Raw genomic sequence first — 18670 nt, 5'->3', positions numbered from 1 at the left:
TGATCCTCTCTTTTTCCAATGCAAGCATAAAGGAGATAGAGTTATGATCGCTATCCCCAAGATGCTCTCCCATTGAGAGATCTGATACCTGTCCAGGTTCATTGGTCAGTATCAGATCAAATCCAGCCTCTCCTCTTGTAGGCTTGTCCACATGCTGTGTCAGGAAACCCTCCTGAACACACCTAACGAACTCCTCCCCATCCAATCCCCTTACCCTCGGGATATTCCAATCTATGTTTGGGAAATTAAAGTCTCCCATCACAACAACTCTGCTATTATTGCAACTCTCCAGGATCTGTTTCCCTATCTGCTCCTCCACCTCCCTGTTACTATTGGGCGGCCTATAGAAAACTCCCAGCAAAGTGACCAGCCCCTTCCCACTCCGAACTTCCACCCACAGAGACTCGGTGGACAATCCCTCCACAGCATACACCTTCTCTACAGCTGTGACACTATCCCTGATCAGCAGTGCCTCTCTTGCCTCCCTCCCTGTCCTTCCTGAAACATCTGAATCCCGGCACCTGGAGTATCCAGTCCTGTCCCTGAGACATCCAAGTCTCCGTAATAAGAATACTCAATGATGCAGCCTCCACTGCTCTCTGGGGAAGAGAATTCCACAGACTAACGTCCTTCAGAGAGAAGAAATTTCTTGTCTCCATTTTAATATATATAGATCATGCTCTACTTATAGAATAATATGAAATTTGGCACAGATGGAGTAGTTACTATCTCTTTAACATGATGAATCTTTTCTAATTGAATTTCCCAGCCTGCTCCCTTCTTTAAGTTGGTCCTCTTGACATATTTATTTGACCCTTTTTAGATGATATTGGACTAGCTATTGGAAAATGCATTTACTTTTGAATCATAGGTCGGCACGGTTGCACAGTGGTTAGCACTGCTGTCTCACAACACCAGGGTACAGGGTTCAATTCCAGCCTCAGGTGACTGTGTGGAGTTTGCACGTTCTCCCCGTGTCTTCATGGGTTTCCTCTGGGTGCTCCGGTTTCCTCCCATGGTCCAAAGATGTGCAGGTTAGGTGGATTGGCCATGCTAAATTGCCCCTTAGTGTCAGGGGGATTAGCAGGGTAAATGCATGGGTTACGGGGAATTGGCCTGGGTGGGAATCCTGTCGGTGCAGGCCCGATGGGCTGAATGGCCTCCCTCTGCAAGGTGGGGATTCTATTAATTGATGCTGCCCTGGTTTTAAAACAGGTGCCTTTGTGTCCAATATGGCGGGCATCATGTTCACACTCATTCTGCGCTGGAAGTGTATCACCCGCCATACTGATGAAGACTTCAGTAGAAGCATTCAAGGTCTGTGCTTTAAATCAACAATAACGCTTTTGTGTGCAAGGCACAATTCCTAGTTGAGACCCTGTTTCCAAAATAGGGCTGCCCTGAATGCTGCCCCTTAAAGGGACCACTGCAGGCTGCCAGTAAGTCATTGGAAACAAAAATCGGGAGAGGCATTTAACAGGGAACCCAAACACCATGCCCGAAATCCAAAATCACTTCCATCAGGCTTTATATGGGAAGTTAATGGCATTGTATGTAACTGACCTAAACTTTTGTTGCATAGGTACATGCACAGTTTAAATATATGAATCGAATGCATGCAATAATGCACTATTCTCTTTTACAGGTGACTGGAAGAAATGCATCCCAGATTGTGACTGTGAAGCTGATAATACGCAGTTTGGCTGCACCGTCCACGTTCAACATTTCTCAGCTTAATATCCGAGATACGATTAGCGGACTAAGCATTCAGAGTAACATGGGGCGGGAAACTGAAATAGGATTCCAGACATACACCAAAGAATCCCTTCAAGGTATGGTGCTCCTAGGTGTTTACATACAATGCATCAAGTCATGCCACAACTTCAGCGATAAAATTGAACTAATATATCGTACTTATTTGTATTTAATTATGTGTATGTCATTGAAACATAGTAGATCTTCTACTTTGTGTTTTATCATTTGCTCAATCAACCTATTAAAGTGCTGCTGTAATTTGCTATTTAGTAGTGTCTCATTAACTCTTAACTGATGAATTAACTGCTTTAGAAAATCCATAGTATGAAGGTTGCACTCTGGCCTCTTTAATACAAACTGCTTCATGGAATAGAATCCTACAGTGCAGAAGGAGGCCATTCGGCCCATCAAGTCTGCACCGACCACAATCCCACCCAGGCCCGATCCCCATAACCCCATGCATTTACCGTAGCTAGTCCCCCTAACACTAAGGGTCAATTTAGCATGGCCAATCCACCTAACCCGCACATCTTCAGACTGAGGGAGGAAACCGGAGCATCCGGAGGAAACCCACGCAGGCATGGGGAGAATGTGCAAATTCCACTCAGACAGTGACCCAAGCCAGGAATCGAACCTGGGTCCCCGGTGCTGTGAGGCAGCGGTGCTAACCACTGTGCTACCGTGCCACCCATCATACATGCCTATGATGGTCTCAGTGATTGAATGTGATAGTTGTGTTCACCCTACATGAGGTTTGTGCCTACCTTTCCTCACAAAATGAAGCTGCAAGACCAATATTTATTGCCCATCCCGAATTGTGCTTGAGAAGGGTAGTGGTGAACCACCACCTTGAACTTCTGCTGTCCAAGGGGGGTTTAGGTACCCCCACAGTGCAGTTTGGTCTTGTAGCCTTCTGGGGTAGTTCCAGAATTTAACTGTGGCTTGCATTTCAGAGGGCATTTAGGAATCAATGCTGTGGGTCTGGAGTCACATATAGGCCAGACTGGGATGGATGACAGATTCCACACCCTAAAAGACATTTTAGGAAATCCAATAGTTTTATCGTCATTATTACTTATACTAACTTTTTCCTTCAGACTTACTTGATTAACTGAATTTAAATTTTCTAGCTTCTGCGATAGGATTTCAAATTGCATTTTTTGGATTACTTGTCCAATAATATAATGACTATCCTACCATCCCTGTTAGGGTCAATAGTGATATATGTGCATGCAGGGGTAAAAGATTTGGCTATGATTCTGCCTACAATCAAAGAGCCTGACAAGACTTGTAGGCCGGAATTCTCCAACCTCGCCGAGCCATGCCTGGGATTCTCCGGTCCCGCTGCAGTGAATGGAGTTTTGGCTGAGCGCTAAATTCTCTGTTCTCACTGGCAGCGCCGGCAGGATGAATGAGATTGGAGAATCCCGGCCACACTCTAGGTTGCCCGTTGAAGAGTGGGCAGTTGGGTGAAGCATCAAAGGTTGGTGACCTGTATCTATTGGCAAAGAAGGACAACTAGCCTTGCCTTAATGATAATCAACTGACTTGTTTGGTTGGAAGCACTTCATTTCATTTTGACATTTGAAATCCTTTGTGGAATGTCATATTATGGGCGGGATTTTCCGCACCCTCTGCAGAATGTTTCATTGGCTGGTGGGATCTTCCAGGCCGCTATCAATGGGGTTTCCTGTTCTTTGTGCCCTCTGCCACTGGGGATCCAGTGGCGGGGGATCGCCGTCAGCGGGACTAGAAGATCCTGCCGGCGGGAATGACCAAAATGATCCCACCCTTTACTTCAGAGACCATTGTGAGAATTCAAGGTTAAACTGACAGGAATTGCTCCAAAAACCTTTCTAGGCGCTTGTGCTAAAAGACCCATTTCACCTTTTGTTTGCTAGCTGGTGAATACTATGCAATAAATTATACTGCAGTATTAAATGCCGGAGCGTCCCAGGACTGGAGGAATATTTCATTACCTGCCTACCTCAACTTTGGCAATGTATCACAGGTATTCTGCTTAAAGATTATTTCATCTTCTACCTGATTAATAAATAAGGTTCTTCACCCTGATGCTGTTGGTGGATCTTGTTGATACCAGGTATTTTTCTAGAGGAAAGAACGGTACATCTGAGAGAGAACCCCTTTAGAACATTGACGATTTACTGATGGGTTTTGCACTAGGCAGAGGTTTATTCCATAATGTGGCAACTGGTGGGCATGAAAGGTTATATATTAAATTAAGTTTAATTTGTTTGTGGTTTTGTACCGAATACCTTTCGAACTCTATACTAACCTATGTGCTCACTTATTTAAGAAAGTTGCATGGTTGCCTTCGTTATTTTCTTCAGGAGAATAGCTTGAGCTCCTCTAGTCTCTTGCCGTAGGCTTGATGTTCCAGTGCCTATAACCAGCTTTGGAGTTATGGGCTTTGATATCAACCTTATAATTGATCACAACGTTACCCTTCAAGTTCTCCTAAACGGCTGTCTTAATGCTATATAGCAAGGTCCCTGGAAAGTCACAGGCCACTGCCGGACTGCCCAGAATTCAGGAATACACAAGCAGTTATAGTTTCAAATTTGATTACAAGTAATTAGCATATACCAATCAAGTTATAGGAGTTATCTCTCTATCCACTCACAGTTATTGATTAAGGTTACATCATTCATAAGTTACAGATATTAAAACCAATCACAATCACCTCACTGTTGCTTAATTATAATATCCAATCAGTGTAAAGACTTAATCATGTTAGCTAACCTAATCCATCATAATTACAAGTTATCAGTGATGACCTAGTTTGTGTCGGTGTCTGTGGCTATCACTCCATTCTTTCAGTTCCAGATATCTGATTTAATGAATTCTCTCAGACTAAAGGCCTTGGTGCATATCTGTGAAGACTTTTATAAAGGCCTTTGATTCTCTTATAGCAGCTTATTTGATTTTTAAGCTTGTGTGATTATTAACCCTTTCAGGAGTCCTCCATTGAACACTTCTTACTGCACTACCTTAGGACATTTTCCTTTCATTTTTAGGATCTAGGTGTAGGTAGCTAACGCGTTCACCGTTCGATCCTTCTCACTCAAAAATAATTGTCATGCCTTCTACCCAAGAACTATACTATAGACAAACTCATCGCATTTACCATGAATCTGTTGTAAGTACAAGAGTAAGAAGGTCATGTTGAACTTGTATAAGGCACCAGTTAGGCCTCGTCTGGAGTACTGTGTTGCATTTTGAGTGGCTGACTTGAGGAAGGATGTGAAGGCATGGGCGAGAGTACAGAGGAGATTCACAAGGATGATCCAGTGATAAATAATTGTAGCTGAGGATAGATTGGAGAGGTTGGGACTGTTTTCCTTAGAGAAAACAAGGCTGAGAAGAAACTTAATGGATGGTGATATTCAAGATCTTGAGGGGTGTGGACAGGGTGAATAGTGAGAAATTGTTCCCTCTCAACAGTACATCAAGAACTAAAGGGCACAGATTCAAAATAATGGGCAAAAGGAGTAAAAACGATGTGAGGAAAGGTTTTTCACTCAGGGTGACTGGAGTGTGGAATGAACTTCCTGAGAGAGTGGGTGGAGGCAGGTTTAATCGAGGTATTCAAAAGGGAATTGTTAGCTGAAAAGAAATAATCTGCAAAGTTACAGGGATAAGGCACAGGAGTGGGACTAGAAAGGATGCTCTTTCAGAGGGCCTGTGCAGGTTCGATGGGCTGGCTGACCTCCTTCTGCACTGTAGTGATTGTATGATTCTGAAATAGTGAGAGTCCTCTGGGAGAAAATATTCCTCCATCCTGACTTCTAATTTATTTTCAACTTTACCATTGCCTCTCTTTAGAAATAATATTCAAATCTGTTCCATCCAATATTTTATTATTGTAAACAGCTCAATCATATCACCTCCCCCAGGCCTGTTTCCTCAAATAATCGAACCCAATAACAAAGCAATGTAAATTCATGTCTCATTCTTGTATTTTCTGTCTTCCTTTCCAGAGCTTCAATAGCCATCACTCAGTATAAGGAGCAAATGCTATAACAATGTAGTCATATTAATGCAAATATGGTCCTGTCAGAGATTCTTTTATTAACTTATCAATACTTGTGCGAACCCCAAGCACTTTCCCTATGACGACCTCAAATTTGTTGTGCACCTTTAGTAAGTGGGAAATAAGCTCTCTCAATCCTGTTTATTACTTTGAATGGGCACTCATGTATGGATTGGAGAAGCTGTGAGCTGCCTGGCACCATGTAGATAACCGTACAATCCCTACAGTGCAGAAAGAGGCCATCCAGACCATTGAGACTGCACTCCTAAAGAACTTCCATCCAGGCCCTCCTCTTTGTCTTAGCCCCATAACCCCGCACATTTACTATGGCTAAACCACCTGGCATACACATCTTTGGACACTAAGGGGCAATTTAGCATGGCCAATCCACCTAATCTGCACTTTTTTGGACTGTGGGAGGAAACCGGAGCACCCGGAGGAAACCCACGCAGACACGAGGAGAATGTGCAAACACCACACAGACAAGTCACCCAAGGCCGGAATCGAACTTGGGTCCTTGGTGCTGTGACACTGCAATTATCCCCTTTAATTGCCACCCATCGTTCAAAAGACTGTTCATTTATTTATTTACAACATGTATTTTATTTACATCAATATGTAACCTAGTAATCTCCAACTTATTTCTTTGTTCATGCATAATACTTACACTGGATTGGAAATTACCACAGATAATTATTGTATATGACCTGATCTTGTTTGCAGTTGTTGCTGTTGAATCTTGCCAAACTGTTACACAAGATCAATAAAATCTATAATCATGTCTCGCAGGGTGGTTATATTCAGGTCGCACCCCTGGTGGCAGACTTCACACTGACTCAGGAAACAGTTGTTCAGGTAAGTTGATTATGCTTTGCAGTCTTGATTACCATAAGTTGAAGTGCTATTATTTAAAGGCTTGCTTTGACTGTTCATGTAGCAATCCTGCTATTGATATACAGGTTTGCAAAATCTGCATATTGCACAATCTGTCGATATAATCAAATTAATTCAGGTATGGGAATTAAATAATAGGATGGGTTTGTGCATTATCATTTTCACCTCTGAGGGAAAATAGATCATCCAGCCCTGCCTGGCTGAATTGTTAGCTTTATGAATCCTGCGTAAAATTAATTTGGGGACTTCTAATCCAGTGGTAATAGCTCTGTTGAACTGACTAGAACATTGGATGGAATTTAATACCCTCCCCAAAAGCAGTGGCATGGATTTAATTGGGCAGTGCGAGCACCCCAATGCCTTCCCACTTTTGCCCCAGTTAAGGCTGGGGCAGGAAGGCTTGTGGATGCCCCACCACCGATTGAGAACTGTAAGTGGGCAATTGATTCCAGGCGGGAAGCCCAAAATGCAAATCCTGTCAGGGTTGCTAGCAGGTTTCTGGGGGATTTGGGGGTGGGGTCCCTCGTTCAAAGGCACTTGCTGCCTCATTAAGGTACTAGACATCGGGAAGCACTGGGCTGACTCACCCCCCCCCCCCCCCCCCACCTCTCCCACAAGCTCCATCTTGCGCACATTTACATGTGCCCCGGGCCCCCTAGTGATCCCAGGCCTCCATTGCATTCATTGTTAGTGATAGCCACTGCTCCTGCACTAATTGTCGAGTGATACACAGCTGTCGGACTCTATTGACTGGCAGCCCTCGGGGGTGGGAAGTGGGACTTCCACCCAGTAGGTCCCTGACCGCTGATGTCCAATTAAGTGTCTGATTAGCATCTAATTCAATGGGCCTCTCTGTAAAGAGACGATTCAGAGCTCTCACTAGCTCTCTAGCCAGCAGGTAGATCTCCATCATCTCCCTTAAATACCACCCAGTGAAGGTGGCAATGTGGCTCAGACCCTGGTGTAGGAGGAAATACTTTTTTGAAGTTAAGACAGAGAAGATGCACTTTATTTCCATTGCACTTTTGTGTCTTTGATGCGATCGCTTCAATAAAGTCTTCAGGTTTTGACACACTTCACCTTAAACAGAAAATCATTTAAGTCCAAAGATGTGCGGGTTAGGTTGATTGGCCAGGTTAAAAATTGCCCCTTAAAGTCCTGAGATGTGTAGGTTAGAGGGATTAGCGGGTAAATATGTGGGGATAGGGCCTGGGTGGGATTGTGGTCGGTGCAGACTCGATGGGCCGAATGGCCTCCTTCTGCACTGTAGGGTTTCTATGATTTCTATGAACATGATTTGTCCCCCATTAGATATATTTTTGTTTAAGATACCAGAGCAGAAACCCCAAAGAAGCCCGACTAGACCCCAGCAGTTTTTTAAATTTTGTCATTAGTGTGAGGATAAGGTATTTCACTCTAGATGTGATTCTATTGACACACTAGGAATCTTTTATCAAAACAAACTTTATTTAACAATACAGTTTAACTATAAGAAGTGAATTTGTTTAACATTTGCCAAGTGAAATACTTAACCATGACACGATCTTAACTGCTAACCTATCTTCATTAGTTCTAATTCGAGGAATATTCCTCTTATTGACTTAAACCCCTCTTCAGAATCAGTTAGCAAACCTCAGGCTTCCATGCTTGTATTTGTTAACAGTCCTAGAGATTTTTGAACACCTCTGGAGAGAGAGACATCTGTCTTCTGACAGCCCAAACGGCAGCCTCCAGAGAGGGACAGACAGAAACACAGCTCTTCTTATGGAACCCAACTGTATCTGACTGTTTAAAAAAAAACAGTCTCTGCTGCAAGCTTAGCTTCTCCCATTTTCTGTCTCTATCAATCAGCCTAATCAGAACCCTACTCTGAAACCCCAGGGGAAAAACCAAATGAACAAAAATGCATTAACTTAGATTAAAACAAATACATCCCTCGCTAAAATCAATAATTAGTCTGCATTCTGAGCATATTAACTACCTGGTGCAGACAAATCAGCACCATGTAAAGCAGAACTGAATTTTAAACATACCCCTCACAAGAAACGTGATATTAATACATTTCTTAAAGGCACAGTATCATCACGCAAGTACCTTATATTAACCCAGAATGTTAGAGTATACGATAGATAGGGGATTTTCACAGTAACTTCATTGCAGTGTTAATGTAAGCCCACTTGGGACTAATAAATGTGAACTTTTTGAAAAGATATTGGAAATTGTTTCATCTTTTTGATTTTGTGTAGTAAAGGTTATTTTTGTTTGTTCAAATTCTGTGGAATATTGTGGCTTTATTCAAGTCCTACAACAGGAAGCAGACTATGTTGAATTATTAAGATAAATATTCCTCTGGTCCAGTATAAATAATTCCTCGAAAGCTTCTAAGGGTTTGCTAATAATCCAAGTTTTGGTCCCATTTGAACCTTTTCAAAAATCAAGGACTGGATTCTCCGACCTCGCCCACGGCTGGGATTCTCTAGTCCCACTGCTGTAATGGGAGATTTGGCTGAGCACCAAATTCTCCGTTCCCACCGGCAGCTGTAACGGGGCAGAATACCGGAGAATTCCGACCCTTGAATCCCGAGCTTTGTCTACTTTATACAAAACGTTATTGGTCCCATACTGGATCTTACCAAAACCTTTGGGGGAGGGGGTGTGGTCAAGAATTAGAGCAATATCCCGAGTGTATCCAGAGTTTCCCTGTTTGAAAAGTGAGTGAATCACAGAAATAACCTTAACATATCTCAGAGATGAGGTCAACTTGTCAATAGCTAAACAAATAAAATCTCCAAGTATCAGCTCATATTTTAAAAATAGTTGTTTAAAAACAGTTACTTTTCACTTTTAATTTTTGGTTGAGTTGAACGTGTTCTTTTGAGCAACTATTGTACAGCAACCGCTGATAGGAAATAGAAGCAAACAAGACTTTACTCTTGTTTTTTCGGTGGAAAGTACCCAGGGACCTGCTGTCAGAATGAAAAGTTATTTTGATTTATTTGTTACTGGCTTTGCCAGCTAACCAGTTTTTTTTAATCCTTCTTTTCCAGGTTTCTCCAAATCATGGCATCCACTTCCTTGGATTTATTGTTGCATTCATTGTTTCCTTTGCCTTGGTGTGTTCAGTTCTCATCATGATCCATTTCGTAAGAGTCAGAAATAGCCCTCTGCAGAAGGTCAGTGAGCCAAGAGGTTGTTTTACACTCGTGCTGTTTTAGTTTGGATCCCAGCACAAGCTGTGTCCGTGAGTCAGCTGCTGGTGTTCACCCAGCTAAAATTGGGTTCCTTCTCTCCATGACAAAATGGTCAACTTGTAATAAACCGGGCCCAATGATTCTGCTCCAGCATAAGAGAGTCATATTTGACAGCGTAAATGCCAGAAGCTGGTTCAACAGATGCCTTTTATTCCAGGATCTGATCAAGTGGGCCAGTGGGCTGACGAATGGCAGATGGATTTTAATTTAGATAATTGCGAGGTGATGCATTTTGGTGGATTGAACCAGGACAGGACTTACTCAGTTAATGGTAAGGCGTTGGGGTGAGTTGCAGAACAAAGAGATTTAGGGGTACATGTTAAAAGCTCCTTGAAAGTGGAGTCACAGGTGAACAGTGTGGTGAAGAAGGCATTCGGCATGCTTAGTTTCATTGGTCAGAACATTGAATACAGGAGTTGGGACGTCTTGTTGAAGCTGTTACAAGACCAAGATGGCGCCGGAAGGAGGCGACTTCTTGCAAGCTGAGCAAGACTAACTCTTTTAAACTCTCTAACAATGCCTTCTCTATGAACGGTATGCTTTGTCTGTATAGTGTGCAAGAAATGATACTTTTCACTGTATGCTAATACATGTGACAATAATAAATCAAATCAAAAAATTCATTGGGAAGACCACATTTGGAATACTATGTGCAGTTCTGGTCACCCTATTATAAAAAGGATATTATTAAACTAGAAAGAGTGCAGAAAAGATTTACCAGGATGCTACCGGGACTTGATGGTTTGAGTTATAAGGAGAGGCTGGATAGACTGGGACTGTTTTCCCTGAAGCGTAGGAGATTTTGGGGTGATCTTGTAGAGGTCTATAACATAATGAGGGACACAGATCAGTTAGATAGTCAACATCTTTTCCCAAAGGTAGGGCAAATCTAAAACTAGAGGGCATAGGTTTAAAGTGAGAGGGGAGAGATACAAATGGGTCCAGAGGGGCAATTTTTTCACACAGGATGGTGGGTGTCTGGAACAAGCTGCCACAGGCAGTAGTAGAGGCGGGTACAATTTTGTCTTTTAAAAAGCATTTAGACAGTTACATGGGTAGGATGGGTATCGAAGGATATGAGCCAAATGCGGGCAATTGGGACTAGCTGAGTGGTTTCTAAAAAAAAAAGGTGGCATGGACAAGTTGGGCCGAAGGGCCTGTTTCTATGCTGTAAACTTCTGTGACTCCAAACAGTTACATGACAATTATTGTTACTCATCCATGAGGTAGAAATGCATTTTGGCTGGTGATGGGAAACCGGTGGTATCTTATCGACCACCTATCCAATGTCCTGTTCCATCATTCGGGGAAGGTGGGATCAGGATATTGAATTTGATGATCAAAATGAATGGCGGAGCTTGCTGGAAGAACTGAATGGCCTACTCCTGCTCCTATTTTCTATGTTTTTATACTACTGTAGAAAGTAGCTGAGACCAAAACATTGTGTGAATACAATTGGAACATAAAAGACCATCAATGCCCTATTTGCATTGCTGTCTGAGAAAGATTTCTACCATCATGTCTTCCTATTGTTGCCTGTTGTGGGTTTTGTTTTAAATGGGAGGAGTGAGTGAGGCAGTTTGAGAGCCAGTCGCATAGTGATCTGTTGTGAGTACCCCAGTTCCCAGTGGAGAATAAGGAGTTGTCTGAATGTCACAAGCCAATGGGGAAGGGAGAGTCAGCCCAGTAAACAGGCATTTGCCATTGTGGGGGAGAATTTCCACTGGCATCTCCTGCTCATCTGCTGCAACCTTGACGGGAGAACCAAGCAAACTCTGGAAATACAACATTACGTGGCTCCCCTGAGAGATTAAAAGGTGCAAGAACCCCATTCGACAGTTCACTCCCTATGTCTTTGATGGGTTGTGCTTGTTCACCTTTTACTGAACGGGCATGTGCAGTGCTGCAGGTTTGTTGGAAATCTTGCTGTCATTTGACATGGTATATTGTCTGTCTCAAAACCACCCAGACTGGTGGCTGCATACTGGGGTAGTGTCGCGCTAAGCCCAATGACTGCCTCAGAATCCAATGCCCATCATTTAGCCCTAATGTATTTATTTAATGGCATGAATCTGCCACTCTTCCTCAGACTCTTCACTGTATTCAGATTGTCCTGTGCACTTTCTGTGTGGAATATAATTTGTCTAGATTTATTCAATATTCTGTCTTAACGTTGGCCAGGTGAGTGTAATAAAGGGCTAAGAAACAAGATGCATAACATCATTGTCATGCATCTGTCAATAGAGATTAATGTCACAATGTGCCTCTACAGAATTCATAACTGTTCATTAGGTAGAAGTTCCGCTGTTGGAAATATTGATTTAGTCACCCAAAGAGCAAATAATTGAATTTTTCTGACACAGGAGGCCCAAATTTAACTCTCTCCACTCAGTAGAATGCAGATTTTGGGGAACACCCTTAAGATGCAAGTAGCTGCTCACCTCTTCCTCATACATTATCGGCATGTCTTGATGTTAAGCTGGTTATTCTAATAAGACACATACAGGTAGGCAGTGGAGTCCTCTTTACATATGCAAATAGGTTCCCAATAATTTTTATCAGAAGGTGAACTTCTATTTTAAATGAAGGCCCCTAGCAGGGGAATAATAATGGCTTCCCCCAGCAGACCAACCTGCCAGGAGATAGATTGTGGAACAGAAGAGGCCCAGGTGGATAAGATTTAGAATTTTTATGTTACATTTGCTGATGGGCTAAGAAGAAGGGTCCAATAATATTTCTGGGAATGTAGGTCTGGGTTTTTATCGGGAGAAAGTGCTTGAAAAGGCGGGATCCTCATTGCCAAGGGCAGGATGCGGGCTGAAGTTGGACCAGGCAACCCGAGAAGAATTGTGGGAACTGCCGCAGGGGCTGCTGGGTACAGGGGTGGCAGTCTAGAAGGCTTGCCATGGGCTTTCAGCTAGTGAATAAAAGCACACGGGCCCTTCAGTCCTCACCCCTGTTTCACCTTCCAAATCCTCCCCATGCCCCATCCATGTCACTTCATGCCCCCACCCACCTGCTATGTCCCCTCCTGGCTCCTATGCCACGCTCTGCATTCCATCCACCATCTATGTCCCCTCATGCACTCGATGCCAAGCTCTAACACTTCAATGCCCATTGCTCCTCTATACACTTTCTAGAACCAATGAACACTGCAGTTTATACTAATACATGTAAACAATAACTTTGAGAAAATGTAATCTGTTTATAACTTATTCCTATGCTTGAAAATAAAGTCTGGACCAAGCTAATAAATATGTCAATCATTCAGGTCATTTGAAGCGCCAAATACCGCAAACCTTTGAAACCACTTCATTTATGCCAACAAACATTGTCAAGTGATCAGAGAGCCTGAGCTGTCAATCAAACAATGTTTCTCTTGTGAAGCAGGTGTTCCAGTAATCTAATAGCTGTCTGGGCTGATGCAGAGACGAACACAGAGGGCATGAGGGGACATGGCTAGATGGAATGGCAGACCTTGACATGGGGGCAGGAGAGACCCGAAGGGGTAGATGAATTGGGGTTCACAACTGCTCTGAGTTACTGTGAACTGCGTCTCTATGAAAACCTGGCCTGCCTCCTTAAAAATTGCAGAGGACAAGACATGCCTATTCCCATAATGGAGCTGGCCAGATCAGGAGAGCCAGATGTGGACTTCTAACTGGAACCAGTCCACACCCTTTAATGGCATTCCCAATAATCATACAGCCTGGCAATGGGATTAGGAACTCCAGAATTGGGACCTACCCACCATCTTTAAAGGGCTCTTGGGTCAACCTGACTTGGTGAAAATCCAGGCCAAAGTCTTGACCTCTCAGTTATGCCTTGGTGCAGCAGCCATCCCAGGGACAGAAACTTCAAAGTTTTTTAAAAATCTGATACTTTGGGCGGGATTCTCCCATCTCTTCCGAAGCTGTCCCGCTGCGAGTGAGAATGGAGAATTTAGCGTTCAGGCCAAAGCTCCATTCACTTTCAGCAGCACCGGAGAATCCCAGCTGCGGACAAGGACAGAGAAGTTTGGTGTTTTTTTGGAATGTTGACAATGAAGGCGTGAATTTTACTCCCTTATGTAAACCTACTGTTATCATAGCTAAAAGAAACTGTTGAATTACAGAATAACCTTTACAATTTCATTTACCTCAATTGCATTCTGGATTACTGGTAACCCAGTCATTTCCTTCCACTAATAATAAGTGCATTTTGTTGTTCAAGGATTGATATGGTGCACTGTATACCCCAACCCAGCCAAAACCACAGCCAAGCAAACCATTCACCATCATTTTGACCAAATCTAGAGTCATTTAAATTTAGACATAGAGATCTACAGCACAGAAAAAGGCCTATCAGCCCATCCAATGTGAGCCGGTCAAATACAAACCACCCAACTATTCTAATCCCATTTTCTAGCACTTGGTTCATAGCCTTGTATGCCTTGGCGTTGCAAGTGCACATCTAACTACTACTTACACATAATGAGGGCCTCTGCCTCCACCATCCTTTCAGGCAGTGAATTTCAGACTCCCACCATCCTCTGGTGCATGCACATGACAAGGTGACTGACTTTCCAGTTTTATCTTCCCGGTTAATGGAACAAGATATTGGATAGGTGGTAGATGAGGTACCTCCTGCTTCCCATGATCAGTCAAGATGCATTGCTACCTCATGGATGAGTAACAATAATTTACGATAAAGATTCATTCTGTGCCTCCCCAACATGACACCATTATGATCAGGAGACCACCATGTGGGAGTTAATGGCTGGGATTTTCTGTCCGCCCCTGCCAGTCGGGCCTTCCAGTCATGCCAACAGTGACCCCCTGCCGCTGGTTCCCCTGCAGTGGAGGGTGCAAACAATGGGAAACCCCGTTGACAGCGGGGTGGGGGGATGGGAGGATCCTGTCGCCAGCCAATGGCTGGTCAAGTCTGTCCCTGCAAAATACATCACAAAGTGATGTTAATCACTTTAACTTTGAGTTGGAGCTTTCCCTGATTAGCACATAACCAGAACTAGACTGGTGGCGGGCAGGAGATCTCACCCAATAAACGTGAACTTGCAAATTTGGTCTGTAATACAGTTGGGGAAGAGGTAGTTTTGACTATTAGCACACATTTTACATTATTGCAATCCGTTCAGTTGCTCTCGTAACACCTCTTCCAATTCTCATTTTGCATTGAGGATAGAGATGTTCAGCAGGTGCCCAGGCTGATATTGTGCATATCACACTCTGGCTGAATGTTACAATCGCTCGCCAATGCATCAAAGGTCTAATTACTGTGCAGCACTCTGGTTGAATCTTCTATTCTACAGGTATAGAATTGCTGTGTTCTCACAGACGTTTACCTAGTAACAGCTGAACCCGAGTGAGCATTACTAACAATATTTAGGCTAATGTGTCTCAGCTGAATTGCATTATGCAGCTTATACCTCGGCTCTTGTTACAGGTGGAGACAAACCAATCCAGTTCTAGTTCTGGGCTAATCAGTGATGCAGCCGAACAACTCAAGGAAAAACTTCAACTCGAGGATAAATTGATTGACATTTTGGTGCTTGAAGATCTACAGGACATGACTCAGGCCTTCAATGAGTAAGGGTTTTTTTAAAGAATTATCTAAGTAAATCTTCGATTTTTGTACACTGTTAACAGCTAAAAACATTTCAGACTGAATTTCAGAAGACAATGAAGGGGATTCGCTGGTCTAAAAACATTTCAGACTGAATTTCAGAAGACAATGAAGGGGATTCGCTGGTCACCTTGCCCCGTGCTTCTCATGGCGGGAGGCGGCGTGACGTTTGCCGGCAGTGAGATCTTCCGGTCTCTCCAACGTCAAGATCCCACAAAAGATGGGGCGGCACAGTGGTTAGTGCTGCTGCTTCACAGCACCAGGTCCTGGGTTCAATTCCAGCCTTGGGTAACTGTCTGTGTGGAGTTTGCACATTCTCCCTTCGTGGGTTTCCTTCAGGTGCTCCGATTTCCTGTCGCAGACCAAGGAGGTGCGGGTCAGGTTGACTAGCCATGCTAAAATTGACCCTAGTGCCAGTGGGATTAGCAGGGTAAATACGTGGATTGCTGGGATAGGACCTGGGTGGGGTTGTTGTTGGTGCAGGCTTGATGGGCTGAATGGCCTCCTTCTGGTTGTAGGGATTCTATGATTCTAAGATCCCGCCGATGTGAACAGCTGGAGAATTCCAGCCAATGGTTGCTGAAGCAAGCCATGCTTTCTCGTTGAGAAAGTTAGCGTTCCTCGGTCATTGAAGACGAGTTTTTTAACTTGATATTGTTGGTGGTCTTCAGGTAAAATCACATGGCAAGAATCAATATTGCAACTGATTGTAGAAAGTGTAGGTGCAAGGATCTGCTAATTCAAGGTTCTTTCACCACCTCTGACCCCACAGTGACGAATTGTATTGTCATTTCATGGTTTAAAAAAAAAATGACCCCAGACTAAATCACACTCGTTGACAGTTTGATGTACGCTCCAATGTGTCAAGCAGAGCACAGCTGGGGCAAGTTTGATTAACATTGAATCACTGAAGTAATGAAGCCCATATAACATGATTCAGGCCTTCAATAAGTAAGGGTTTAAAAAAATATCCAAACAGATCTTTTGTTTGTCCTGCATCCCTGCTCAAAACATTTCGAACCAAATTTTAAAGGATGATGGCTTAGGAATAGGGTTGTGTGGTGACTGCTTTGCAGGCATGACTGGCCTCCTGTCTCCTCAAAATGGTGTGTGTGACGTGCAGATATTCTTCTCACTTGATTAATTAAGGTTCTTGATTAATAAGCGGATCAGGGGTTATGGAGAAAAGGCAGGAGAATGGGGATGAGAAAAATAACAGCCATGATTGAATGGCGGAGCAGACTCGATGGGCCGAGTGGCCTAATTCTGCTCCTATATCTTATGCTCTTCTGACTATATAGAATCATGGGAATCTATGGCACAAAAGATGGCCGCTTGGTCCATCATGTCCACCTCACTCCAAAAAGAGTTATCTAAGGTTTTTTTCCATGTGATGAGGGTAACTGCGGAGTTCCAAACCCCTGCCACCCAATGGCTGACAAAAGCCCTCCTCAGATCCCCGATAACACTTCTAGTAATGACTTTAAATCTATGTTCCCTGGTTATTGAGCTCTCTATTAAGGGCAATCGGCCCTTCCTAATCCACTCTTTGTCAGCCCCTCATAATTTCACACACCTCGATTCGATTTCCCTTCAGCCTCCGCTGTTACAAAGAAAATAACACTAGTCTATCAAATTCTCAGAGCTAACAATTTTCCAACCCTAGCAACATCTTCAAAATCTCCTCTGCACCCTCGCTAGTGTGATGATACTGTGGTGACCAAAACTCTGTAGTACTCTAGCTGTGGCCTAATCAATGTTTTATATAGCTGCTACAAAACATCCCCGCTCTTATTTGTTTTGCCTTAACTAATAAAGAAAATTATTCTCAGTGCCTTCTTAGTGACCTTATCTACTTCTCCTAGTTTCAGTTATCTGTGGGTGTGCACTCTGTTCCTCTATGCGTCTCAGTACTGAAGCCCTTAATTAAATCCCCCGAAACTTTCCACTTCTCTACCCCACTTTCCTCCTTTAAGAAACTTCTTAAATCTTACTTCTTTGACCAAGCGTTTGGTCATCTGCTCCAATACTCCCTTATGTATCATATTTTGTTTTAGTGGCTTAAGACATTTTATTATGTTAAAGGTGCTACATAAATGCAAGTTGTTGTTGTTTTATCCTACTGTTTGTTGTGTATTTCCCTTGTAATGTTTGCTTTCCCCAGATGCATTACTAAGCACTTTCTCCAATTTGAATTGCATTTGTCACTTTTCTGCCTCCCTGCCTGATTGATATCTTCCTTGCCATCAATCATAGAATCCCTACGGTACAGAAGGAGGCCATTCAGCCCATCAAGCCTGCACCAATGGCAATCCCACCCAGGCCCTGTCCCCTTAACCCCACGTATTTACCCAGCCAATCTCCCTGACACTAAGGGACAATTTAACATGGCTAATCAACCTAATCCACACATCTTTGAACTGTGGGAGGAAACCAGAGCACCCGGAGGAAACCCACGCAGACACGGGGAGAACGTGCGTACTCCACACAGACAGTCACCCATGGCCGGAATTGAACCCAGGTCCCTGGCACTGTGAGGCAGCAGTGCTAACCACTGTGCCACCGTGCTGCCCACATGGCCAATTTTCATTGTCTGCAAACTTCTTAATGATGCCCCCTCCTGCATTTGGATCTGAAGAGCATCATTGCTATGTACCACGAAAAGCAAGGAACCCAGACTGAAGCTGACAGACCCCCCCCCTACTGAACCCCTTCTGGTCACAAAAACATCTGCCACCTTTTACTTCCAGCCTCTGAGCTAACTTTGGATCCAACTTGAAACTTTTCTGGGCAGTCTACCATGTGGGACCTCAACACTAAAATCAATATGGAGTACATGAAAAGCACTATGCTCCTCAACCCTCCTTGTTACCTCCTCACAGACTTCGATCAAGTTAGTCAAGCATGATCTTGTCTCGGCAAACCCCATGTGGACTGTCCTTGATGAATCCATTCCTTTTTAAGTGACGATTTATACCGACACTCTGAATTTTTTCCAATAATATCCCACCAATTGAGGTCAGCCTGACCAGCCTGTGGTTAGTCAGTCTGCCCCTTTCTTCCTTTTGAAACAATGTATGACATTAACCATTCT

General features: G+C 43.5%; 1 protein-coding gene across 1 annotated transcript in view; it reads left to right on the top strand.

Moving 5' to 3' along the window:
* LOC144491933 (limbin-like) overlaps positions 1-18670 on the top strand; it is a 154147-nt gene that overhangs the window by 23781 nt on the left and 111696 nt on the right. The window contains exons 5-9 of the mRNA XM_078210194.1: positions 1646-1832; positions 3657-3766; positions 6599-6664; positions 9751-9876; positions 15397-15539. Coding sequence (XP_078066320.1) covers positions 1646-1832; positions 3657-3766; positions 6599-6664; positions 9751-9876; positions 15397-15539 — 632 coding nt within the window. The remainder of the gene's footprint in view (positions 1-1645; positions 1833-3656; positions 3767-6598; positions 6665-9750; positions 9877-15396; positions 15540-18670) is intronic.

Source organism: Mustelus asterias, chromosome 1 (assembly GCF_964213995.1).
Source record: "Mustelus asterias chromosome 1, sMusAst1.hap1.1, whole genome shotgun sequence".
In the NCBI taxonomy this organism is placed as follows: Eukaryota; Metazoa; Chordata; class Chondrichthyes; order Carcharhiniformes; family Triakidae; genus Mustelus; species Mustelus asterias.
Note: the sequence above shows the minus strand (reverse complement) of the source record. Positions and strands in the feature narration are given on the sequence as shown.